The sequence below is a fragment of the Phoca vitulina genome, unplaced genomic scaffold (genome assembly GCF_004348235.1).
Source record: "Phoca vitulina isolate PV1807 unplaced genomic scaffold, GSC_HSeal_1.0 scaffold24, whole genome shotgun sequence".
Taxonomy (NCBI): domain Eukaryota; kingdom Metazoa; phylum Chordata; class Mammalia; order Carnivora; family Phocidae; genus Phoca; species Phoca vitulina.
In genome coordinates, this window is record NW_022589727.1 from 10,230,219 (window position 1) to 10,256,742 (window position 26,524).

General features: G+C 33.1%; 1 protein-coding gene across 1 annotated transcript in view; it reads left to right on the forward strand.

The window, feature by feature from the left end:
- CCDC178 (coiled-coil domain containing 178) overlaps window positions 1-26,524 on the forward strand; it is a 414,615-nt gene that overhangs the window by 128,319 nt on the left and 259,772 nt on the right. Inside the window, exons 12-15 of the mRNA XM_032421225.1 lie at window positions 5,882-6,065; window positions 17,488-17,550; window positions 18,965-19,126; window positions 20,700-20,813. Of these exons, the coding sequence (XP_032277116.1) occupies window positions 5,882-6,065; window positions 17,488-17,550; window positions 18,965-19,126; window positions 20,700-20,813 (523 nt within the window). The remainder of the gene's footprint in view (window positions 1-5,881; window positions 6,066-17,487; window positions 17,551-18,964; window positions 19,127-20,699; window positions 20,814-26,524) is intronic.

Consider the following 26,524-nt stretch of genomic DNA (forward strand, 5'->3'; position numbering starts at 1 on the left):
TTGTCTTTCAGATAAGCCAGCATCCTTTAGAAATGGACCTTTTACATTTGGGACATTTGACTTGAGCAAGCAACTTTACTTGATTGCTTATTCACATGATAGGCAGGCTTCAGTAACCTAAGTCAAGGAAAATGAACTTGTTTAAGATGACTTGAAATTGATTAATTTGTATTTAGTTTGCTTGAAGTTAACTGTGTGGTATGAATTTCTATATAGCCATTTTCTTACTTTCAAGCTCTGTAAAATATCTACTCCTAATGCTCTACTGTACCTCAAGCAAGACAATGCCATTGTAACTGCAGTGATCCAAAGATGGGGTTGATAATCGAGGGAAATGAGCAAAAAAGCTATTGAACACCATAAAGACATACTGGTATATTTTATGAAATGTGTTTATCAAGAGTTAACGGGATAGTGATTTATTTGTAGAGATAGCAATTAGAATATTATTGAAGTTGTTAAATAGCCTGGAATACTTAGAATGAATCCACAGGGTACTGTGTTTTTCATACTCGCTTAGCTATATCTTACCAGCCTATTAATTTGAGTTACTTCACAGGATTATAGAATATGATTTTTTCAGCATTTACCAGCACATTTTTCAATGAATATTCTTAAACTATTTTGCTTTTATTTTATTTTTTACTTTTTCAGCTATTGAAAGAGAAAATGCTATATGCACCATTCAAAATTAACTACTCACCAATATTTTAGCCTATTTTAGACATTTTTTAAGGAATTAAAATATTACAAATAAATTGCTCTTCCCGTTTCCATTCTCTCTGTGTCTGTGCAGAGGCAATCAAAACCTGAATTTGGTCTGTATTTAGTACATGCAAGAACTTGGATTCTCAATTTTTAGACCTCCACATTCCCAACAGTCTTTTCTTCCATCTCATACCAACCACCTTCTCTTATAGTTTTACCCTCACATCTTACCATTTCCATTAATGGAGTCACCTCCTGGTTTCAATTTTAAGAATCCACTCTCTCACAACTGATACCTTTCTTTCCAGCTTACTTACTCTACTATTACCTTCCAACAAGTATTTGACACTTTAAGATGACCAGTCTATTATCCCTACTAATTTTTTATATCCCACCTTTTTGTCCTTCCTTCTTTTTTATACAGAACCTAGTTAATATCTGACCAAAATAAGCATTCATTTAAATAACCTTCAAATTTTATTTCTGTGACTTGAAAAGCCCTATCATTTAACTAAAGCAGGATCCCAACAACTGAATGTGGCTAAAGTAAAACACAGCTGTGTTAATTAATTTCACCTTGGGTGGATCATGTTTTGGTGGGCCCTAAAGGACAAGAAGATGGGATATAAATAATTAGTAGAGCCCTAAGTGTTATAGAATGTGAGATCTCTTCATGAAGAATACAAGGTTATGAATATAGAATTCCCACAACCAATTCAGTGCCACTTGACAAGGATAAATTATGTCAGAAAAAGAAAATAGTCTTAATAAATTTTGGTTAAAATATCTTATTTTTACAAACTCTATAAAAAATGTATGACCATTTGAAAACACTGTTAGAGACACTCAAAAGACTTTACAAGGGGTTGGGGTCAGTTAGAGGCCCTCATATTTAAGCTTCATTAGTACTGCAGTAAATTTACTGCTGAGTAGAACTTAAATTCTATGACTATAAATCTCAAGTCACATTCACCACTACCAAAAAATTTTTAGACAATTCAGTTTTTCTGAGAACTATTTCACATCTTACCACTCTTCATTCCTAATACCCACATCATCCTCATTTTAAAGCTAATAATCTTCCCAAATAATTAATAGAGGACATAGAAGCAATCAAATGAAAATTACCTCTTTCTCTTGCTAGCCTATTTGCGTCTGTCTTTACATACTCTGTGTTCCTCTCTATTAACATATAATAACGGAAGCAGCTCTTACATAGGAGTTCCCATCACCCACACACTTGCCAAACGGATGCCATTTACTCTTTTTTGAAGAAGATTTTATTTATTTATTTGAGAGAGGGAGAAAGAGCATGGGGGAGTGCTGCAGAGGGAGAGGGAGAAGTGATCCCAAGACATTGACATCATGACCTGAGCCAAAAGGCAGACACTTAACCAACTGAGACACCCAGGCACCCCTGGATGCCATTTACTCTTACACATTTAGGGGCTTTGCAACTACAATTATCTCCTCTTTCCCATGAATTATCATTATTTCTCTCTACTTTAATAGCATATGAACATTGCATAATATTGCTCATCTTAGAAAAGAAGAAAACACAAGATAAAATAGAGCCCTAGCTTCCAGCTCTGCCCTCCTATTCTTCATAGCAAATCTTAAGTGCACATTCCTGTTTCCATGAACTCACATTCCGTTTTCTATTCAATCCATTCATACAAGGATTATCTAAGTATCATATAGTCTAGATCCAAAGTCATTTTTTCTTATCAATTTAAAAGTATTTTCATGATTTCTTTTATTTAGTTTTTAAAAAATTATATATACTTAAAGTTTACATCATTTGGTTTTTACCTTCCGAGTTACAGAAATTCCTTATATATTTTGGATATTAACGTCTTATCACATTAGTGGTTATCACATAAATGGTCTGAAATAGATTTTCTCTCATTAAGTAGGTTGGCTTTTCAAATTATTGAGTTTTTGTTTTGTTTTGTTTGCTGTACAGAAGCCTTTTAATTTAACATAGTCCCACTTGATTTTTTACTTTGTTTCCTGTGCTTTTGGTGTCATGTGTAAAAAAAAAAAAAAATGCCAAGACCAGTGTCAAGGAGAATCTTCCCTATATTTCTTCTGGGAGTTTTATAGTTTTAGTTCTTGCATTTAAGTCCTTAATCCATTTCAATTTAATTTTGTAAGTGGTGTAAGATAGGGGTCCAGCCAATTTAATTCTTTTGCATGTGGCTGTCCAGTTTTCCTAACACCATTTGTTGAAGAGATGATTTTTTCCCCCATGTGTGTTGCTGACATCCTTGTCAAAAGTTTTTTTCTGGGCTCTTCATTCTGTTTTATTTGTATATGTGTCTGTTTTTTATGCCAGTGTCATACTGCTTTGAATACTATGGCTTTATAATATTGTTTGAAATAAGGAAATGTGATACCTCCAGCTTTGTTCTTATTTTTCCAGATTGCTTTGACTATTTGGGGTCTTTCGTCGCTTTGTGCAAATGTTAGGATTTTTTTTTTCTATATCTGTGAAAAATGCCACTGGAATTTTAATAGAGATTCATTGAATCTCTAGTTTGCTTTGGGTAGTATAGACATTTTAACATTATTAAATATCCCAATCCATAAACACAGGATATCTTTCCATATCTTTGTCTTCCTCAGTTTCTTTCATCAGTGTCTTATGTACAATGTCAGTATGTAGATCTTTCATATCCTTAGTTAAATTTTATCCTACATATTTTATTATTTTTTGATGCCATTGTAAATGAGATTGTTTCACTTTTTTCAGATAGTTCATTGTTTATATATAGAAATGCAACAGATTTTTGTATATTGATTTTGTATTCTACAACTTTACTGAATTTATGTATTAGTTCTAACAGCTTTTTGGTGGAGTTTTTTAGGGTTCTCTTTATATAAGATCATGTTATCTGCAAACAGAAAATTTTAACTCTTCCTTTCTAATTTGGATACATTTTACTTCTTTTTCTTGCTTAAATACTCTAAGACTTCCAGTACCGTGTTGAAAAAGATACGATAAGAGTGGGCACCTTTGGCTTGTTCCTGATCTTAGAGGAAAAACCTTCCGCTTTTTACACTGAATGTGATGTTAACTGTAGGCTTGTCATACGTGGCCTTTATAATGTTGAAATACATTACCTCTATATACAATATTTTGAGAGTTTTTATCATAAATGGATGTTGAATTTTGTCAAATTCTTTTCTTCTTCTATTGACATGGTCATATTTTTATCCTTAATTCCACTAAAGTGGTGTATCACATTTACTGATTTGCATATTTGAACCATCCTAGCATTCCAGAGATAAAGCCCACTTGATAATGATGTAAGATCCTATTAATTTGTTGTTGAATTCAGATTCCTAGGGTTTTGTTGAAGATTTTTGCATCTATATTGATCAGGGATATTGGCCTGTAATTTTCTTTTCTTGTAATCTCCTTGTCTGGCTTTGGTGTCAAGGTAGTGCTGGCCTCATAGATTGAGTTTGGAAGCTTTCCCTCCTCTTAGATTTTTTAGAAGAGTTTGAGAACACTAGGCATTAATTCCTCTTTAAATGTTTGGTAGAATTCACCAGTAAAGCCGTCAGGTTGGGTCTTTTTTTAATTAGGAGTTTTTGATTACTGGTTCAGTTTTCTTATTCATCAGTGATCTGTTCAGATTGTCTATTTTTTCATGATTCAGTCTTGGTAGATTGTGTGTTTCTAGGAATGCATTTCTTCTGGGGTATCCAACTGGTTAGCATACAATTGTTCATAATAGTAGTTTCTTTGATCATTTATATTTCTATGTTACCAGTTGTAATGTAGCCCTTTCATTTCTGATTTTATTTATTTGAGTTTTCTTTTTCTCTCTCTCTTTTTAATGTAGTTAAAGGTTTGTCAGTTTTTACATATTTTTTTAAAAAATATTTTTTTGTTGGTGATCTTTTCTATAGCTTTTGGTTTATTGCACTTGTTTCTGCTCTGATTGTTATCATTTCTTTTCTTCTAACTTTGGGCTTAGTTTGTTCTTACTTTTCTAGTTCTTTGAGATGTAAAGTTAGGTGGTTTGAGATCTGTCTTTTTTTTTTTTAATGTAGGCACTTATTATTATCAATTTCCCTTTTAGAACTGCTTTTTGTATGTTGTGTTTCAATTTTTTTTTTCATTTTTTCTTTACCCATTGGTTGAGTTCTTGGTCTCTGGGTCTTTTCTTCCCAATGCTGTAGCTTTCTATAAACCTATAGCCTTCATCAGTAAGTTGGTTCTTTCACAAACAAGTACAACTGATAGAAACCCCTGCTGTGATGCAGTGAACCTTGCCCAGGTAACACATACCTTCAGCTAGTTTCTGGCTGGTTCTCCTCCACTTTTATTTTGCTTTCCAGTTTTATTTCTATTCCATAGAGATGGTTACCTCATTTGTGAATGTAGCTATGTCTTATTTTTATTTTCTTATTATCTTGTATGCCTCAATGGTATGTATCTGGAAAAAGGTGGTATCCAATCTAATGTCTTACTTTTTCCCTCTATTAACTCTTTCTCCTTAGCTATTGGTTTTCTTTTTGGTTTTTTGTTTGTTTGTTTTTTAAAGATTTAATTTATTTATCTGAAAAAGAAAGCACGAACGGCAGGGAGGAGCAGAGGGAGAAGCAGACTCCCCGCTGAGCAGAGAGCCCCAAGATAGGGCTCAATCCCAGGACCCTGAGTTCATGACCTGAGCCAAAGGCAGACGCTTAACCAACTGAGCCACCCAGGCACCCCTGGTTTTCTTTTTGAAAATTTTGTTTTACTTACTAGTTTTCTTTTGTTAAGTTTTGTTTCTCTTTTTCATGGACTGCATTTTTCTCCTATTTGATTATTCTTAATAGCAATGTTATATAGGATTAGAAGGGATGGATTGATATAGAAGGAATGAATGCTCTGAAAGCTGAGCATTTGAGGTCTCCAAGCCTTTTTTATTGATATCCTTCTGAGGTGGAGCACAGCTTGACAATTAAGAGTAGCCAACAGGAAAAGCAGGAAAATAAATAGAATTTTGGGTCATATTCTTTGTATTCAAGTTTTAGTTAAGTATCTGGTTATTTTATATTTTTGGCAACATTTAAAACATGACCTTGTTCCTTTTTTACTATTATTAAATATATTTGCCTCAATATATACTCTTTTGAAATAATCATATCAATCTTTTTGTTTTGTTTTTTACAGTATAAAGAAAAAAGCAGAGCTTGAGTCTGAAATCCAATCTTTGATGAAACTAAGGTCAAAAAATGATGAATTTCTTAAACAATTATACAGGGAAGCTTATCAGCTTGGTGCTGTTTTCCACCTAACCAAATTTAAAACAGAGGAATTAGAAGAGAAAATAGCAGAAGTGAGAAGAAAATTCAAGGTTTGTACCTCTGTGTTCTGCTTAGTTGTAAAAAACGGTAATTAACCTCAGTTTTATTGATTTGTTGATGATAGTTTGATTTTAATTTAAGTTATAATAGCCTTTTAAAATAATTACTCCTTCTAATAAATCTGAATAAAATCATTTCTCTTCAGCTGCCCAGCATGAATAGAAGAGGAATGGGGCTCAGTGTAGCTAATCAACACTTAACGTCTGCCTTTTGGTATTACTGACCATAAACTACCTGGATCACCAGAATAATGGTGCTTGGTTTAAACTCATCCTGTGTATCTAATGTATAATAATAGTTCCAGCCTATGGTAGGAAGAAGGGTTGCTGGGAAGTGCCCTTGCACCTTACTAATAGAAGAAAAGGGATTACCTACATCAGGCCTGCAAGTTACTGGATTCCTGAGCACCAAGCAATGCTTAGTAGACCACGGTGTTTCCACAGAAACAACTGCTCGTAGGCCTCAAATCTATTCCTAAGTGAGAAACATGATGAATAGCCACCCCCTGTCATTTGGTATAGATGCTAGCAAAGTCAACTCCATTTTGCCACACATAAAGGACCACTTTAACAGGCTACTTCTGTCCCTCACACATCATATTTACACTCCTCCCATCTTTAGCATTTACTTATTGAATACTTATTATCATACAATTATTTGTAAAATTCAGAATCTGTGTTCTGTGTTCAGTGAAGACTTTCTCTTGTGCTTTCTAAATTTAGGACACTTAGATTGTCTTCCAATAAATGTTTCTATACCTGAGAGACTAGGATTTTGTTCCCACATTGAATCCAGCTGTTTGATGGACTTGTGTATTTTACCTCTATCCCTTCCCATGGATTACTCAATGGGTTTTTTATGCCATATATGTTCCAAAATTAGTAAGATAGAAACTATATGTATAGTAAAAATTAACCTCAAAGTTATTTCATTTTTTTATTTTTATTTTTTTTAAGATTTTATTTATTTGACAGAGAGAGAGACAATGAGAGAGGGAATACAAGCAGGGGGAGTGGGAGAGGGAGAAGCAGGCTTCCTGCCGAACAGGGAGCCTGATGGGGGGCTCGATCCCAGGACCCTGGGATCATGACCTGAGCCGAAGGCAGACGCTTAACGACTGAGCCACCCAGGTGCCCCCGCCTCAAAGTTATTTTAAAAATATAAAGCATGTGATTATACATATGGTTTAGCATATATAATAACACAGTAGATGTTGTTTTATAATTTTCTTTAATTTTTCGTTAGTCTGTGTTTCTCAATGGCCAGTAATTAATTTTTTTTCTCCACTGAGGATATCAGTGAAGACATCAACCCCTGATTTGGTCACTTAACAATGTTTCTTAATTTTTTCAATTGACAGGAAACCTTTGTTCACATATTTATCTCATAGCTGTCACAACCTGCCTTCAGTTCTTCAGCTATATGGCTTCACTAGCCCAAGTCACTCATCTATTAAGAAGGGTGTTATATTGAATTGTTTATTTTTTTTCCTAAGTTTTCCTGATGCCATAAAATACAGTTTATAGGTTGAGTGCAAATTTGATGTAACTCCACTGTTCTTGCTTTACCAACCTAAGGCAAAGTGTAAGTGTCCCCCTGGTTTTATTCAAGCAAAATTGAAGAAAGTATTAATCAGGTCCTTTCCCTACCCTTTAGTAGCTAAGACACAGAAAGAAGCAACAGAAAGAAATTATGCATTTTAGGAAGTAATTCCCCATTACTAAACACTTCCACTAATCTCTGAGCTGAATATATAGGGCATTAATTTTCTTTGATGTACACATGTGTATCTGTGTCAGAGTGGTAATGAATTAAAAATAAATTTCTAGATAGTCCTTAGGTAATTCAGGTTTGGAGTAATTCAGGTTTGTAGTTTTGCCTTTGTAATGACCCCACTGTCTCTCATTGACTAAGTAATAAAAATCTATTTAATTTTCTGAGTCTTGGCATCATGTTTTTCTTGCAGGTAACTTTGTATATTTGTTGATTCTGCCCTTAATTCATGTCTTCTAGAAATTATAGCATTACCACATCTGAGCTAGCTTTGAGAAATAACATTTTGAAACCTTAGAGGTAAAATTTCTGAGTTATGTTTCCTCAAATTAATGTACCTGTACAATGCTCAGTAAGACTTAGGCAGTCTTAGACTAGAAGCAACCATGAACAATCAAGATATTTGGCCGTTTCTGGAATTTTCCAGCTATTACAGATAATTTGTACCAATTTTTTCATACCTTCAATCCCGATAACTCACCTATTCAGAAAAGACACGGTTAGCTAAGTCCCAGGATAAAATTATCCACAGGGATAGGAGATAAGTCAATAAAAGGGTAATATGTATTCAATTATGGTATTGATGGAATGAACAGAAAATCATTCAGTGTTGTCTGAAGAATGTAATATCGTAACAAGAAAAATCTTGAAAGCTTATCAGATATTAAGTACTTCTCAACGTTTAAATAGAAGGTTTTTGTGCAAGCTGCAGGAATTTGGAGGGTTTTTTTAACATACTAGAATTTTGGTGGAAAAGAAGAACATCAGGCCACTCTGGTTCTAGGTTAAAAATCATAGTACTAGAACTAAGTGGAAACTTAGTAGAAAAGAAGAAAGGAAGTAGAAAGGAAGACAGTTTTCTGCAAGCCTACTGTAGGCTACTCTATACATGTTAATTCACTGTTCATAATACTGTGGTGTTATTAGTTTGTTCATTTTGGGGTGAAATGATTTGCCCAAAGTAGCATAGTTTTTAGGTAGCTGTGTAGAATTTGGGGACAAGGTTTTCTGATGCTGGAGTTGATCTAAACTAGTCAGTCAGACACTAAGGAGATATGTACTCCAACCAAAAAAGATTCATTCAGGCTCAAAATTTCAAAATAACCATATTAGGATCACCTTTTAGACTTTATTTTTTAGTATTAGGGTCCCCACAAAATTGAGAGAAGATACAGAGATTCCCCATATACCCCTGGCCCCCGCACATGCATGTAGCCTCCGCCATTGTCAACATCCCCCACCAGAGTGGGACATTTTTTACCAAGGATTAACCTACATTGGATAATGGTAATTACCTAAAATTTATAGTTTACATCACAGTTCACTCTTGGTGGTGGTGTGTACATGCCTAGATTTTGAACAAATATATAACAATATGTATCCATCATAATAGTATCATACAGAGTATTTTCACTGCCCTAAAAGTCCTTGGTGCTCTACCTGTTCATCCCTTCTCCCTCTGATGGCAACTATGGCAACCACTGGCATTTTACTGTCTCCATAGTTTTGCCTTTTCCAAAATATCATATAGTTGGAATCATATAGTATATAGCCTTGTCAGATTAGATTGTTTCACTTAACTAATATGCATTCAGGATTCCTTCATGTCTTTTCATGGCTTGATAGTTCGTTTCTTTTTAGCACTGAATAATATTCTATATCTGGATTGCCATAGTTTATGTATTCACCTATTGAAGAGCATCTTGGTTTCTTCCAAGTTTTGGCAGTTATAAATAAAGCCACTATAAGTATCCGTATACAGGTTTTTATGCGGACATAACTTTTCATCTCCTTTGGGTATGAGTGAAGGAACATGGTTGCTGGATCTTAGTATATATTTAGTTTTATAAGAAACTGCCAAAGTGTCTTACAAAGTTACTGTACCATTTTGCATTCCTACCAGCAATGCATAAATCCTTACCAATAGTTGATGTTGTCAGTGATCAGGATTTTGGCCATTGTAATAGCCATGTAGTGATATTTCATTGTTGTTTTTTAATTTACATTCCCCTGATGACAGATGATGTATAGCATCTTTTCATATGCTTATTTGCCATTGTATATCTTATTTGGTGAGTTGCATGTTAAGTTCATTACCCCCCCCTTTAAAGTACTCTCTACACCCAACATGGGGCTTGAACTCACAGCCCCCAAATCAAGAGTCCATGTTCTACTGACTGAGCCAGCTAGGTGCCCCAACATCTTTGACCCCCTTTTTAACGTATTGTTTTCTTACTGTTGAGTTTTCAGAGTACTTTGTATATTTTGGATAACAGGTCTTTGTCATATTTGTCTTTTGCAAGTATTTACTCCCAGTTTGTGGTTTGTCTTCTCATTCTCTTGACTGTGGCTTTCATAGAGCTAAAGGTTTTAATTTTAATGAACCCAGCTTATCGATTATTATTTTTTTTTCACAGATCGTACCTTTGGTGGTGTATCTAAAATGTTATTGCCATACCCAAGATCATCTAGGTTTTCTTTTGTTATCTTCTAGGAGTTTTACAGTTGTTTTTTTTTTTTGATGTACATGTAGGTTTATGATCCATTTTGAGTTAATATTTGTGAAAGGTATAAAGTACATCTAGCTTCATTTCTTTTTGCATGTGGATGTCTGGTTGTTCTGGCATCATTTGTTGGAAATATTGTCTTTGCTCCATTGTGTTGTCATTGCTTTCTTGTCAAAGATCAATTGATTGTATTTCTGTGGGTCTATTTGTCTATTCTTTTACCAATGCTGCACTGTCTTGAATAATGTAGCTTTATAGTATGTTTTCACGTTAAATGTGCTTATGCCTCTTCCTTTTTTCTTTGTCAATATTGTGTTGGCTATTCTGGGTCTTTTGCCTCTCCTTATAAATTTTAGAATCACTTTGTCAATAGCCACATAATAACTTGCTAGGATATTGGTAGTGATTGAATTGAATCTACACATTGTGTTAGAATGAAGTGACTTCTTGACAATATTGAGTCTTCCTATTGTTAACATAGAATATCTCAACATTTCTCTAGTTTTTTTTATCATTCATCAGAGTTTTAGAGTTTTCCTTATATAGATCTTATGCATATTTTATTAGATTTAGAGTTAATTATTTCATTTTGGGGGGAACTGATATGAATAATCATTGTTTTTAATTTATAATTTTACTTGTTCATTGCTAGCATATAGGAAAACAATGGAAGATTGTTTATTCACATTGTGTCCTGCACCTGTACATAATTGCTTATTATTTCCAGGGGTACTTTTGTTAATTCTTTTGGATTTTTAAATATACAATCGTGTCATCTGTGAACTAAGGCAGATTTATTTATTCCTTCCAAATCTGTATATTTTTTACTTACTTTTTTTATCAATGTATTTTCAAGGCTTTCCAGTTCAATATTGAAAAGGAATGTTGAGATGAATCATCCTTGCCTATACCTGATCCTACTGGAAAAGCTTTAGTTTCTCACCATAAACTTTTATGTTAGCTGTAGATTTTTTGTAAATATCCCAACCCCCTCCCTCCCACACACACATTTTAGCTTCAGTAATGCTGGTCTTACAGAATGAGTTAGGAAGCATCCCTCTGCTTCTATCCTCTGAGATTATAGAGATTTAGTGTAATTTCTTCCTTAAATGTTTGATAGAATTTACTAGTGAACCCGTGTGGGACTGGTGCTTTCTGTTTTGGAAGGTAATTAATTATTAATTTCATTTCCTTAATAGCAGCATATTTAGATGATCTACCTCTTTTTATATGAGTTTTGGCAGATTATGTCTTTTAAGAAATTGTTCCATTTCATCAAGTGTATCCAGTTTTTCAAAATAGAGTTTTTCATAGTATTCCTTTACTGTTCTTTCAATATCCAAAGGATCTGTAGTGATCGCTGCTTTCATTTCTGATATTAGTAATTTGTGTCCTGTCTCTTTTTTTCTTAGTTTATCTGGCTTCAGGCTGATCAATTTTATTGATCTTTTCAAAGAACCACATTTTGGTTTCATTGATTTTTTTCCCTATGATTTTCTGTTTCCAATTTCATTGATCTTTGCTCTTAATTATTACTATTTCTTTTCTTCAGCTTAGTTTTGATTTAATTTTCTCTCCTTTTTCCAGTTTTTTAAGGTTGAAATCTAGATTATTGGTATTAGGTCTTTCTTCTTTTCTAATATATGCATTCAATGCTATAAATTTCTCTTTAAGCACTGCTTTTGCTGTATCCCACAAATTTTGATAAATTGTGTTTTTGTTTTTATTTAGTTCAAAATATTTATAAATTTTTTTTAAGATTTATTCCTTAGCCATATGTTTTTTAGAAATATGTTGTTTAGTCTCTATATATTTTGGGATTTTTCCAATAAACTTTCTATTAATTGATTTCTAGTTTAATTCCATTGTGGTCTAAGAGCAAACATTGTATGATTTCTAGCCTTTAAACTTCATTTAGGTGTTTAGGGATTACTTTTAATGCTAGAAAAAGACAATGTGTTATGTCCTTACAGTGTTCTAGGGCACAGTAATCTGATCTATAACTTTATACTTTAGAAGGTTATGATTTTGCTTGAGTTCTTTTTCAAATATTTATAACAACCCTTAACTCTTCTTTAGAGAAAAATCTTGGCCCTCCCCTCAAATACTATCTGTTAATCTCCGAGATAAAGCTTATATAGGACCTTCGTCTGAGCAAAGTAAAAACCAAAACCTTCTAAAAAACATTCTCAGAGGTCATAAATTTTACCACTTCAGGCCTTCTTAGAGAATGTCCAGTTCAATTAACAGTAAAATAGCTTTAATAAGCCAAAATGTGATTTGTGTACTATACAGCTTCTATCATGATTCTGATTGAGACTGATGATATTTTAAAATGGTTAGAAAATGGAAATTCTAATAATTTATTTATTTTGATTCTTGAGGATTTATACCTATTAGTAAAATATAAAGTGTATTACTCTTGACCCATGTACAGTAGCTTTTATTGAATTATAAGTTGATATTACATCCTTGACTTTTAACAGAAGTTGGTGAAAGTAATGGTCAAAATGGATTATTGCTGCTTGATTTTTTAAATTAATGAAAGAGGTAGTCATATTGTTCAAGTCAAAAACCTATGCACTTAATTTATGTTAGATTTCAGAACTAAGAAAAAACTTTTCTTGATAAAATTATATTCCTTCTCTCTTAATAATCGGCAGTCTCTAATGTTTCATGTTTCCTTCTGGCTTAAGCAGCTCAGAAACTCAATCATTTATGCTATAGATTGCAAGCACAGTCACTCTTCTTTATTTCTTTCTGTGTTCCATATTAACAGCTTTGATCATGTACTCTTTTACTTTTGTTTCGGTGTTTTTAATTTACTAAGATTCTTCCCTAGTTCTGTGAAAAATACTGTTGGTATTTTGATAGGGATTGCATTGAATCTGTGGATTAGTCACTTTGTGTAGTATAGATATTTTAACAATATTAATTTTTCCAATTCATGAGCAAGGTATATCATTTCATTTGTGTTGTCTTCACTTTCTTTCATCAATGTCATACAATTTTCAGAGTATAGGTCTTTTACTTCCTTGGTTAAATATATTTCTGATATTTTATTGTTTTTGCTACAATTTTAAATGAGATTGTTTTCTTAATTTCTCCTTCTGCTACTTTATTATTAATGTATAGAAATATAACAGATTTCTATGTATTATTTTGTATCCTGCAACTTTACTGACTTCATTTATTAGTTGTAATAATTTTTTGGTAGTCTTTAGGGTTTTCTATATATAGTATTATGTCATCTGCAAATAATGATAGTTTTACATCTTCTTTAACCAATTTGAATACTTTTTATTATTTTTTTCTTGTCTGATTGCTGCAGCTAGGACTCTCAGTACTATGTTGAATAAGAGTGGTGAGAGTGGGCATCCTTGTCTTGTTCCTGATATAAAGGAAAGATTTCAATTTTTCACCATTGAGTATGATGTTAGCTATTGGTTTGTCATGTATTTATTATTATGTTGAGGTATGTTCCCTCTAAACCCATTTTGTTGAGAGTTTTTAATCATGAACAGATGTTGGATTTTGTCAGATGTTTTTTTCTGCATCTGTTGAGATGATCAAATAGTTTTTATCCTCCATTTTGTGAATGTCATGTATCATGTTGACTGATTTGTGGATATTAAACCAGTATATGTAGAGAACTTTAAATACAATTGTAATCTATAGTTAATTAACATTATTTCTAAAAACAAGGCTTAAAGAAAATCACTAGATAATAAAAATGAACAAAGGGTACAAAGATACATGTTAAGTATGTTTATAATAGTTACAAAATAGCAATAAGAAAATATGCTCCAAGAGGACAAGGATTGTTTGTTTTGTACACTGGGGCATCTCAATGCCTAGAACAGTGCTTAAAACAAAGTAGGTACTCAATAAATGTTTATGGAAAGCATGAATACATAGTTAACATATAATGGGAAAACAATACACAAATTTTACAGTAATAGAATAGTTGTTAAAATATGTGAGTACAGGGATAAATTGTAAATTCAGTTTTTAATTTTAAAAAATGGGACTTTTTTTTAGTGGCTCAGAAAGATCTTACTAGGCTGACTCTACCAAACATAACAACTTTAGTGCCTGGACCTAAAATGGAATACACCAAAAAGTCACAATGCATATCTTTGGGTTTGTGGATTCAGGTTATTTTAATTTTACTTTTTGTAATTTAAAAATGCTTCTACAAAAAAAAAAAAAAAACCTATGTTTTTTTCATAGAAAAAGAAAGATAAAATAGTACCTTTGTGTTTATTTTTAGAAAGAATCAGTTTGGGCTGCTACCTGGACTTTTTGTTAGGATCCTGGCCACTAAACAGTACTCTCACAATGTAGAGCCGGAGCTGCTCTGTCCCACTGATTCAGTCCAACTCAGTTATTTGCAGAAATACTAAATTTTTCTTTCTGACTATAGCTCTAAATTTTAAAGTCTATTTATTTCTGTCCTGGTCTCAGACCTTTTATAATTATTTGAATTCTCCAACTTTTGTCTTAGCTCCCCTCCATCACTGGAAAGCAGACTGATGCTACTTCCTTGATTCTGAGCTTATATCTATTTATATTTAGTATTTACTTCTCTTTTCTCTTTAAAAGTGCTTTTCTGGACACATAGCATCCTTACATTGCTCTTCAGTTCTTTGTCCTAGCATAGAAGTCTCTTCCAGTAGAATAGCTCTTTGCTGCCACCTTCTGGTTTTTGGCTGCTAAAGCCAGGCAGCAGGTCAAAGGTGACCATTTTAGTGTGGGCTCTTCCCAGCATCAGAGAATGCTCCCCCTTTTCTTTGGCTTCTTTCGATCTCTTCAAAGTGATCTTTTGATATATTTTATTCTCCAAAACCGGAATTAACTAGTTGTTACAGAGACCTTATGTCCCCAAAGCCAAAATTTTTTACTAACTTTTTACAGAGAAAGCTTGTTGACCTCTGCTCTAAAGAATATAAAAATAGCCAAGTATAGGGGGCAGCCACAGCCTTTACGGATGAAGAAAGTGCCCAAAGAAGTAATAAGTATGGAAGAGGCTGCCTTCCCCCAAAGCAGAGTAAGGTCTTACTGGAGAGAGTGTGGCTGTGTCTCAGTGGATGACCATAAGCAGCCGCTTGCCAGATGCCAGAGAATTTGATGGAGGTTAAATGGAGTTTGAATGGAGTTTCTGGGTAGAGAACTTGGCTGGAGGGTAAGCACCATTGGTTTTCCGCATACCAGCTGGCAGCAGTTCTGCAGAAAGAAGAAGAAAATAACTGGAATCAGAACAAGGATGTGAAGTGCCTTGCTGCAGCCTTGTAAGCCCCTCCACTGCCCTCTACTGACAAAGCCTAACTTAACTCCAGCTGGCAAAAGAAAACTGTTTACACATACAGCTCCAGTATCTCAAATTAGAGTTAAAAGAGTGGATTTAGAACTAAGAGGCAATAATTAGATAACTGGCACAAATACGTAGTTCACATGCGAATTTCTCTAATTCAGTTGATTTCTGTATGTAACATAGCACCATGCATTGCATTTATCTCATAACTTTTGAGTCTCCTTTCATCTTAGAGTCTCCTACATTTAAAAAAAAAAATTGTCTTTCATTACACTGACATTTGTTGAAGAGTCTAGGCCTGTTACTTTGTGGAACATCTCTCACTATGGATTTATTTTTTGTTTACTCATGATTAGATTCAGGTTAAACACTTTTGGCAGGAATATTACACAGTTATAATATTGTCTCAGTGAAATATCACAAAGTACATGGTATAAGTTTGTCTCAGTACTAGTGAAAGTAAGTTTGATCATTTGGGTAAAGTTATGACCAACAGATGTATTCATTTTCCTGCTGTAATTAATAAGTACTCAATTGAGCAATATTTTAAGAACATGCAATTGTCTTTGTTTCCAAAAGAAAAAAAAAAGCACTTCAATTTAGCATCTATTGGTAATTCTTGGTTGAATCCATTGTTGTAATAGTTGTGAAATGGCAATTATTGTGGGCTTTCATTCCCTCTACAATGAACTGGCAGTGAGAACAGAAAAGTCTGGCACAAGCTGGGTTGCAGGCCATATTGGTAAAAGTGGCAGTCTTCTTCCAGTTCTGATTCAGGCACTTATCTCTGCATTTCCTGCCACTTCACCTGTTTACCCAAGTCTCAGGAAAACATCTTGTAGGCCTGGTTTCACTCTCCATCCTTAACATGCTGTTTATAAATAAGAATATGTGTGACTGTGATATTTTAATGGATCTTGGGTTTCTCATTATATAAAGAGATTTTTTAAAGACACATTTTTGAGTTTGAAAGAACCTAAAACTTTTACAGTTTAATTACCCAACCTAGGGACCAAAAGCAGTTTGTTTGTTATTTGTTAATGCATTTATTCAACAAATTATTTATTTAGGAAATGTTTTTACAACTACTGTATAACTCTGTCATTCTCCAGCCTCTCTTCTTGAACATTTTCAATAATAATTCAATTGGTATTTTACTAAGAAGACCACACTCTGTCTCATGTTGTCTACAGTATTATGTATCCATTTAATCCTGATATTGTTTTTAGCAGCTACATAATTCATATTGCATAATTAAAAGGCAGTATCTCTGATTGTGTGGTAATGTCAAGTATAACTATGGAGAGTTTAAATCTATCCACATATTTTTTGCCCACCAACTTTCAAGGAATAATTTTTTTTTAAAGAAAAAAATTTATTCTAGTCAAATGGAGAACCTGATCACATTTTACAAACTTCAAACTTGAATTGTGTCTATCTTGTTTTCAAAATTGAATGTGTGCCTTCTGTAAAGTAATATTAAAAACAAACTGATAGTTTTTAAAAAGAGGAGTTGAAGACTGGTTATTGGTTACTTTAATATTTTAGTTCAGGGTTATAAAGTACAAACTGAACTGAACTGAAATTCTATATTCTTTTTCTTGGGGTTGTATCACTTACTAACTTTGCTTCAAATAACATCAGGAGTTTGGTTGGTTGGTTGGTTTTTGTTTTTTTATAATACTCAGTTTTTAATGAATAGTTTACTCTTTATTATAATATAAGTAAAATGTATCTTGTGTTAGCAATTGTCCTTAATAATGTTTTCTGATATTCTATAAATAAAACCTCCTTTTCTAAAAATTTGATAATTTATAGGGTAGAGAAGAATTCTTGAAAAAACTCACACGAGGAGAAGTGGCTAATGGAATGATGATTCAGGTAATCCTAATTTGGTTTCAATATTTTATTCTTCCTTTAATTTGCATTTTACTTAGCATTTTAAATCTGCCTATAATGAGGCATCTTTTCACTCCTTGGTTTGCAAGCCAGCAGTTTTCTCTCCTCAGCTGATGACAGTTGCCCTCTGCGTACAACTAGCAGTATCTGATCGTGCATAAAGAAACTGACCTCCCAGACACATATCTTATTTTGTGGCTTAATGGGGATTTCTGCCAGTCTAGTAAAAGGGCAGTGAGATCTTATTCCTAAGTGTCTCTTTAGTTTGCTTTGTGATGATGTTATGTTTTCTTTACTTTTAGTGCCTTTCAATGGAATTTCTTTATTTAACACTGAAAGAAAAATATGGTATTTCTATATAAGGATTTTGAAATTAAATTATTATAGCTAGCAAAATCAATTTTAATTTTTTTTATCTTTATCTACCACCTGCATATCCTTTGGAACCAGGGTTGGGTGTTTTCATCCTTGGCATGTTTCTAGAATGCCTCCCTTTCAGAAATACATAAATATTTAAAATTATAAAAGTAAAATCAAGAGGCAAAACAGTCCAAAACAGTGTTATTTTATACACTTATTTGAGATTATCTGGACCTCTGGTCTTCTTTTAAATAAACACAAATTGTGATTTCTTCTGTTAGGAAATTTGGCATTTTCAAATATATTAAAGCAGTGTTTCTTTACTTCTATATGCTGAAAATGCCAAATTTTCTGATTTATTTTTCTATGAGTATATATGTTCAATAATCCCATAATCTTCTAGCTGTTTCTGCTTAATATTTTGTCATTAACTTCTTGTTCATTGGTTTTATTGGATCTTAGATTACAGGAATTGCATATATTTCAATATTTGTTGTTAGTGTGCTTTTTAACCCTATTATGTTCCAATACTTACTTAAAAATGTTTCATTTTCTGGGTGATGGGCATTGGGTAGGGTATGTACTATGGTAAGTGCTGTGAATTGTGTAAGACTGATGAATCACAGACCTGTACCCCTGAAACAAATAACACATTATATGTTAATAAGAAAATTTTAAAAAAGAATGTTTCATTTTTATTGTCTATATTAAATTTTTCTCTCATTTTTTCTAATAATAACTATGCATTGTATAAATATGCTATATTCATACCTGTTGCTTTTTATGGTGGCATAATTTATTTTTAATTTTCAAATAACAACAAACATTACTTCCTGGCTCAGGATTGAGACTCAATAAATGTTTATTTTTTTTTAAGTTTTTAATTCCAGTTAGTTAACATACAGTGAAATATTAGTTTCAGATGTACAATATAGTGATTCAGCAATTCCATACATCACCCTTACAAGTGCACTCCTTAATACCTATGTTTAGGTAATTAATAACTGAATGAATTATTTAAAATCTTTGCTGGCAGAAAAGACTGTATACCATTCAAGAAGAACAGATACTTGAGAGGCGGGAACTTTTGGAAAAGAAAGCAATGTGTGCCCTAGCACTGGCAGAACTAGAGACATCTCTGCTTGAACTAGAAGAAGACGCTATAAGAATCAGAACTATCCACAAAGAGCATTCTGATGTAAGTATAATTAATCCAGAAGCTGATTTCCAGGAATATTTAAGTCAAATCATGTATATGATTTTACATTATTACTTGGAATATTATGATTTCACATAGTAAGACATAAAAGCATGAACAAAATACATATATTATGGCCACACAACTGATCTATAGTGAAACTATATAGCAAGACTACTAATGCTATTACCTGGAACCCCATACTCTATATTAGAGTGTACTTAGGAAAAGCAGTTTTCAAATAAATGAGTAGTGATTTATCTGATGTGATTGCCCACTATGTTAAATTTAATTCAAAGTCTTCGCTGCTTGTTAATAAAATGCTAAGGCTGTGTTTGCTCAAATATAAAATATAATGCATCTTGGCATTTTTATGGCAAATATTTGATGTATGTAGAAGAAGTTAAGACACCTAGGATGAAAAATAAAGCAAATGTCGATAAAATATTTTCAAAACAACAAGTTTATGGCAGTAACTGATATTGCTAGCCCTTCCCAAAGAAAAATTTAGTAGAAAAATATGTATGCATCATGTCATTAGTCTTTTGGAAAAGTGGAGGGTGTGGTAAGAGTTATATATTCTTGTCCTTAGATGCAGGGAGGACATACATATATTCATTTGGGCCATTTTGGCAACAGGATTTTTTTTCTTTGTAAATGATGATGTAATTTTATATTCTTAGTCTTTAATAATTTTCAGTGTTTTTTTAATTTAAAAAACTTTATGATTTATAAGATGTTCCCATTATGAGAGTTTATTTTGATCTCCAAAGTCTCCCTATGAAGTAGACAAGACAGAGTTTATCTGGATCATAGCCTTAAGAAAACTTGGGCCTAAATGCATGAAGCAACTTGTACAAGGCCATAAAACACGGCAACAACAAATTCTGAGTATACTACTATACTCAGGGCTCTTAATTGCTTATCCTAGAGCTCATGTAATGAATATATAACCAGTACTAACACCTAGTGAGATAAATGATTTTAATAATGGCTCCTCCTTACATTAGTGATGGAAATTTATTAATTGCTTCAAAAGCCTCAGTATAATCATCTGAGTATAATGAATTCCTGAAAAGATTAATGACTTTTATTCCCCCTTATTTTATAATAGCCATTGTTTTATCTCATCTTTTAGTTCAGTAATCATTTTTGTTTTTATTATATTTTAATAGTTTATAAGTTATAAGAACTATCAATTTAACACAAACTCTTGAAAACAATAAGTTTTTATGTACTTTTGGTAATGATTGCTGACAGTTTGTATCTGGAATTTTAATTTTGGTTAAGATATTTTAAATATCATGGTGAAAACTTATGATTTCTATGTGAGTTTCTTAGTTTTTGTTACTTAGCTAAAATTGGTTAGATTTTGGTTTTCTCCAATAATTCAAATGGAATATTGGGATGTGGATATCATAGTATGTTTTTGTAATTCATGTTTGTTGGTCCTTTTCCTTTATACCAAAATATATATTGTTATTATTAAAATAGTCACTTGAGAACTATTTGGTCTAAACCAGGATAATTGGATTGCAAATGCTGCACATCTTAATTTCTGAATGTCTTCTAGATATTAAATGATATAACTGAGAGGAGAGACGATGTTAAAAGAAATGTGGAAAGAACTAAGCAAAAATTACGAAGAAGGGGGAAGAAAACCCGTGAGGCAATAACAGAAACTGAGGTAAGAAATTTAACATAAAAAATAATTATGAATTTACAACTTCTTTATGTCAATGAAAACTATTCAAGCAAATTTATTTTAGGTTGATGCCTCTCATTTCTAATTGGTTGCACTAAGTAGTTTCTATACACATACACACACACACACACGCACACACACACATGCACACACACACAGTCTCTGTATCTTCATTTTTTTCTCTTGCGGTGTTTTTCCCATTGTACTAGTGAATCCTCCTGTTAACCTGTCCTACAAAGTAGAGGTGGGGATTTGTATTGTACTAAAAATAGTACCATGTTTATCCAGATGAGACCCATATACAGACTGAAACATCTGTTAATATCTGACATCTCAGTTTTACCCTCAAGCTGGTGTATAGGCAGCATGAACAAATGGTCATATATCAAAGGGCTTCAGGGCTTTTTCCAAATTAGAAATACTTGCTCCCTGAGAATCTTTTTCTCTAATATTTTGTCTTTAGAGAATCACTGGATATGGAGGGTGGAGATAGTCCGTTGTCTTTAACTTGGTATCCTCTGGATATACTTTAAAGGTCGCACCAATTGGATTTGTTGGTGGACAGCATGTTGGCTATGAAATAGAGGTGTAATAATATCATTTTTTAAAAGTTTGTACTAGGCCACAAAAGATTAAAAATTATCAAGGAAAATAGTAATACTAATAACAACAACAGATACTGATATTTTGCATGTTCTCTGTATACCAGGCATTATTTTAAGTGCTCAGACATATTAACTCATTTCAACTTCATAATAACTCTGTGAAGATTGTGCTATTTTTATCCCCATTCTACAGTTGAAGAATCTAATGCCTTGTTTTTGAATTAACTTGTTCAGTTTCACACAGCTCATTAATGGTGGAGTTGAGATTCACTAAATCTGGCACTGACATTAGAGTCTGTGCTCTTAACCATTATGTTATTCTGGTCAGATCATACAGGTTACTTTTGTTGAATACAATGAAGCAAAATCAGAACTCAGTAACAAAAAAATAGAGCAAAAAGAAGACATTACTGGAAATATTTTTTAAATTACATTTTTTCATTATTTGTTCTGTGTTAAGGAATATGTAGAAGCACAAATTATTTATAAATTATTGATGATAAACTATACAGCAAAATTTATGGAACAGGCCAAGGTAATACGTTAGTGTTACCAATAAATCATTTTGGTAAGAAAAATGTAAAGTACTTAGCATATCTATAAGGACAAAAAGAAGATAAAAACAGCCATGGGAAAAATTAAAAGAGACATAATTATATATAGTAGTGGAAGAAAGAATGCTATTTTGCATAGAACTTTGTTTTAAAATTTAGATGAAGTATACAATTTATATACAAATTATTATACTATTTATTAAAATACAAATAATGAAAACTGGGTAAAGAGGGAAAATCACAACAACAGTAGAATAAAAATTATAGAATAAATGTAATTTGTCTATACCACTAACCACAAGAACAAACACAGGGGTGCCTGGGTGGTTCAGTCAGTTAAGCCTCCAATTCTTGATTTCAGCTCAGGTCATGACTTCAGGGTCGTGAGATTGAGCCCCACATTGGGCTCCATGCTGGGCATGGAGCCTACTTGAGATTCTCTTTCTCCCTCTCCTTCTGCCCCTCTCTCCCAGCTTGCATGTGTGCGTTCTCTCTCTCTCTCTCTCCCTAAAAGAAAAAAAATTAATTAAAAAAAAAAAAAAACAAGCCCAGATACTTTATAGGCCTCCTTACAAAGACCAGATACAGACCATAAGAAAGTATGGAAAGCTTCTAAATTTATTCTGTAATAATATAATTCTGAAATTGTAACTGAAAAATACTAGCTTGAAAAAGAAATCTTTAGGTGACCTCACTTATGAACACAGATGACAAACTCTTAAATATATCAGTGAATTGAGTTTTTAAAATGTGATTAAAAAGCATGTATTATGCAAAGTAAGATTCCTTTGAAGAATGTGAAGATGAGTCAACATAAACAAATGTACAGCTGACACTGGAACAATGCAGGGTTTAGGCAGTACCAGCCTTCACGTAGTCGAAAATCTACGTGTAACTTTTGACTCCCCTAAAACTTAACTACTAATAGCCTACTGTTTACTGGAAGCTTTACTGATTACAAATAGTTGATTAACAAATATTTTATATGCTATAGATATTATATACTATATCCTTATATTAAAGGAAGCTAGACAAAAGAAAATGTTATTAGAAAAATCAAAAGGAAGAAAAAATACATTTACAGTGGTGTGCTGTTAAAAATCTGCCTGTAAGAGGAACTGCACAGTTCCAACCTGTGTTGTTCAAGGATCAGCTGTACTAATATAATTCAGTACATTTACAGAAATGAAAGACAATTAACCTAAAATATTTAATAAAACACTATAGCCACTAATGATTTTCAAAAACACTTTTAACCATCTAGAAATAGAATGAAAACATCCTTACCTTGATAATGTGTCTACCAGTACTTTCCAGCAAACGTTATACTTAATGGCAGAAACATTAAAATTATTTCCATTAAAATCAGGAACAAAAACATTCAGACAAGCTCCTACTACTCAGCATACTACTGTTTTTGATAACAAATTACTGTTAACACATGTCACAAAGGTAAAGCATATGTGTTGAACATGGCAGTGGAAAACCACCTGGTTACTCATGTCCACATCTGAATACTAGTTTCAAAAAATATTAACTAAAAATTGCCAAAGGTGGTATGTCTAATAAATATAACAAATTTCAATGAAGAATATGGCTGAACACTTCCTTTGTGTGTGTGCTCAGTATTGTAGAAGGTACTAGGAGTTGAAGGGCTAGAAAAGAAGGGTTAATTTTCTTTTATTTGTCCTTCAAATAAGTTTGTCTTTTCAATTACTATTAAGCACTTGAGATATATTAAACATTGTTAGAATTTGCTGGAATTGGGGAAGTAAAAGGAGAACTTTGTTCACTCAAGAAGCACATTATCTTGTTGGGGAGCAGACAAGGACACAGAGCATTAATACACTGTGAGCAAAGCCATGACAGCAGTATAATGAGGTGGAAGAGTGTCATGGAGGAGGACACCTGACTGAACTGAGGGAATTGGGGTAGGTTTTTCAGAGGAGGTTATATCTAAAAATGAGAATTACTAATGGAGTAAATGAAGGTTAAAATACTTACATTGCCATGATGTTGTGGAGAATAGAGATGATATACAAAAAGCCTTAAAAAATTATTGTCACTGAAGGTACTTATCATCATCATCATCATCATCATTATCATTATATAATTTTTAAATTGATGAAGAAATGAAGTAAGGGCATTTTAGAAACAGGTGCTGTTTGCAAAGCAAAGGTATCATGAAATAATGCTGTGTGTGGAATTGCAAGTAGTTTGGTATGACCAGAGAGCAGGGCACCTATTTTAAGTGTGAAAAGAGGGCGCCTGGGTGGCTCAGTCGTTAAGCGTCTGCCTTCGGCTCAGGTCGTGATCCCAGGGTCCTGGGATCAAGCCCCACATTGGGCTCCCTTCTCCCTCTCCCACTCCCCCTGTTTGTGTTCTCTCTCTCGCTGTGTCTCTCTCTGTCAAATAAATAAATAAAATCTTTAAAAAAAAAAGAGTGAAAAGAGATGAAGCTAGTGAGATGGGCAATACACAGATGAAGAAATGCCTCATGCGCCATGCTGTTGAACACCAAACTGTTGTAATGTCAAATATCATTAATAGCATTTATTAAGTACTTTTATGCTGATAGGTGTACAAGCCATACTATAGACCCTATTTCTGTCTTCTAAGAACTTAAGTTCTCAGACAAATAATTTTTAAGACAAATAATTTTATCTTTTACTGTGCATAAGCATTTCAATCATGGGCCAAAATAAACATGGGCCAAGTTAAACATGGGCCATTACTGAATTTTTACTATTTCTAACCCCAATTTAAATCTTAGGCATAGATTCTAAACTTATTATGTTTAGATAATTTAAAAATTAAATCTTAAATAAAAATCTTAAAATCTTAAATTCTTAATCTAAAATCTTTAAAAAATCTTAAATAAAATTAAAAATATAATTTGAAATTAATAATTTAGAATCTGAATATAATCTTTATTACCTAATATTTTTTAAATATGTGACTTGAAAGTTTGGGGGATAAGGAAATGATGAAAAATGTTGTATACTAAAACATTAATTAACTGCAATTCAGATTTTTAGATTCTTCCAGGTCTGGACATGAAAGTACCCTTGGGTTGGAAAGCCTCCAAATTACTGATGCCTGTGTCCCCCAGGGCTAGAGAAAAAATAAGCCAAAGAATGGTCAGATTATAAATAAATCTTAAATAAATAAATCTGCCTCTATTCCCATTTGCTGTGGTGGCCCTTCAGCATTTATCAAAAGACTTATAAATGGCTATTGGGGGGGTCCCCAGTCTTTTGCTCACTGCAGATGTGCAGATTTGTACTCCTGATTGACATACAACATCTAACAGCTTCTCTCTAGACTCAGCTGACCATAATGATGTTTCTGATATTTTTGATGCCATGGAAGGGGTTATGCTGTTCACATTTACCAAAGCCTCACTGATGGTACCTACTAGAGTGGCAAAATACCATTTTTTGCGTTTCATTGCTGTCTGTAGGAAGCACACTGTCTCTTTCTTTCGTTTAGTGTAGATGTTTTGACACCACCTTTAGAACTGCTGAATTGGCTGGTCTGGTCTAAGTTGTTGATACTATTGCTTCTGATGTCTTTTGACTTTGCTGTGAGAATCTTCATTCAAGATTAAGGCATGAATTATGGAATCTGACTTAAAATTCAAGTTCGGTGATAGCATGCTGTACCCAGAGTTGCCCATCTCTTTGACTCCTACCTACTTACTTTATTCCATACTTGTACCTCTTCACACTTTTTGGGGGGACTGACTTTTCTCCCAGTAATAATATAATATCCTATTGGTCACACTGAAGAATCCTAGTCAGCCATCTTTCAACTACATCGAGGTATTAAAAACAAGCAAACCAAAAAACCCTCATTTATCAGTAGACGAATTCTAGAACTTTCAGAAAAAGAAAGAAACAAAGGGAGGGTATGAAAATCCAAATACAGTACCCAGTGTTGAAAGTCGTGGACAAATAGCAGATTTTTATAGGAAAATAAATATAAAAGATTAGCCTTTCTTCTTGAAATCTGTAAGAGTAGAGAAAGAATCAGAGAGCATATGGGGGGAAGTGGAAGAAAATAGGAGCAAAGGGAGCAGTTGATATCTGAAATCATTTGGGAGAGTAGCACTAATTAGAAGCAATGCCAATGTGGGGAACAGCATTCAGTAAGTCAGTCATCCAATCAGTAAATCATTCAGTCAATATAAACATCAACAGTCATGAAAGGATCATGCAAAAACTAGATGCAAAATCAAATCTTCAGTTTGGAATTGCATAGGTCAGCCTTGGGAAAGTGTACTGGTATTAAATATTAATTTCTTTTGTTTGAAAGATCAGGACAATGTATATCCTTGCCCACCTTCAATGTGCGTGTTTGAAAACCAGTAACCAAATGTTTATATATATTTTTAAGATTTTATTTATTTGAGAGTGAGAGAGAGATCATGAGCAGGGAGGGGGTAGAGGGAGAAGCAGACTTCTCCACTGAGCAGGGAACCCGATGTGGGACTTGATCGCAGGACTCTGAGATCATGATCTGAGCTGAAGGC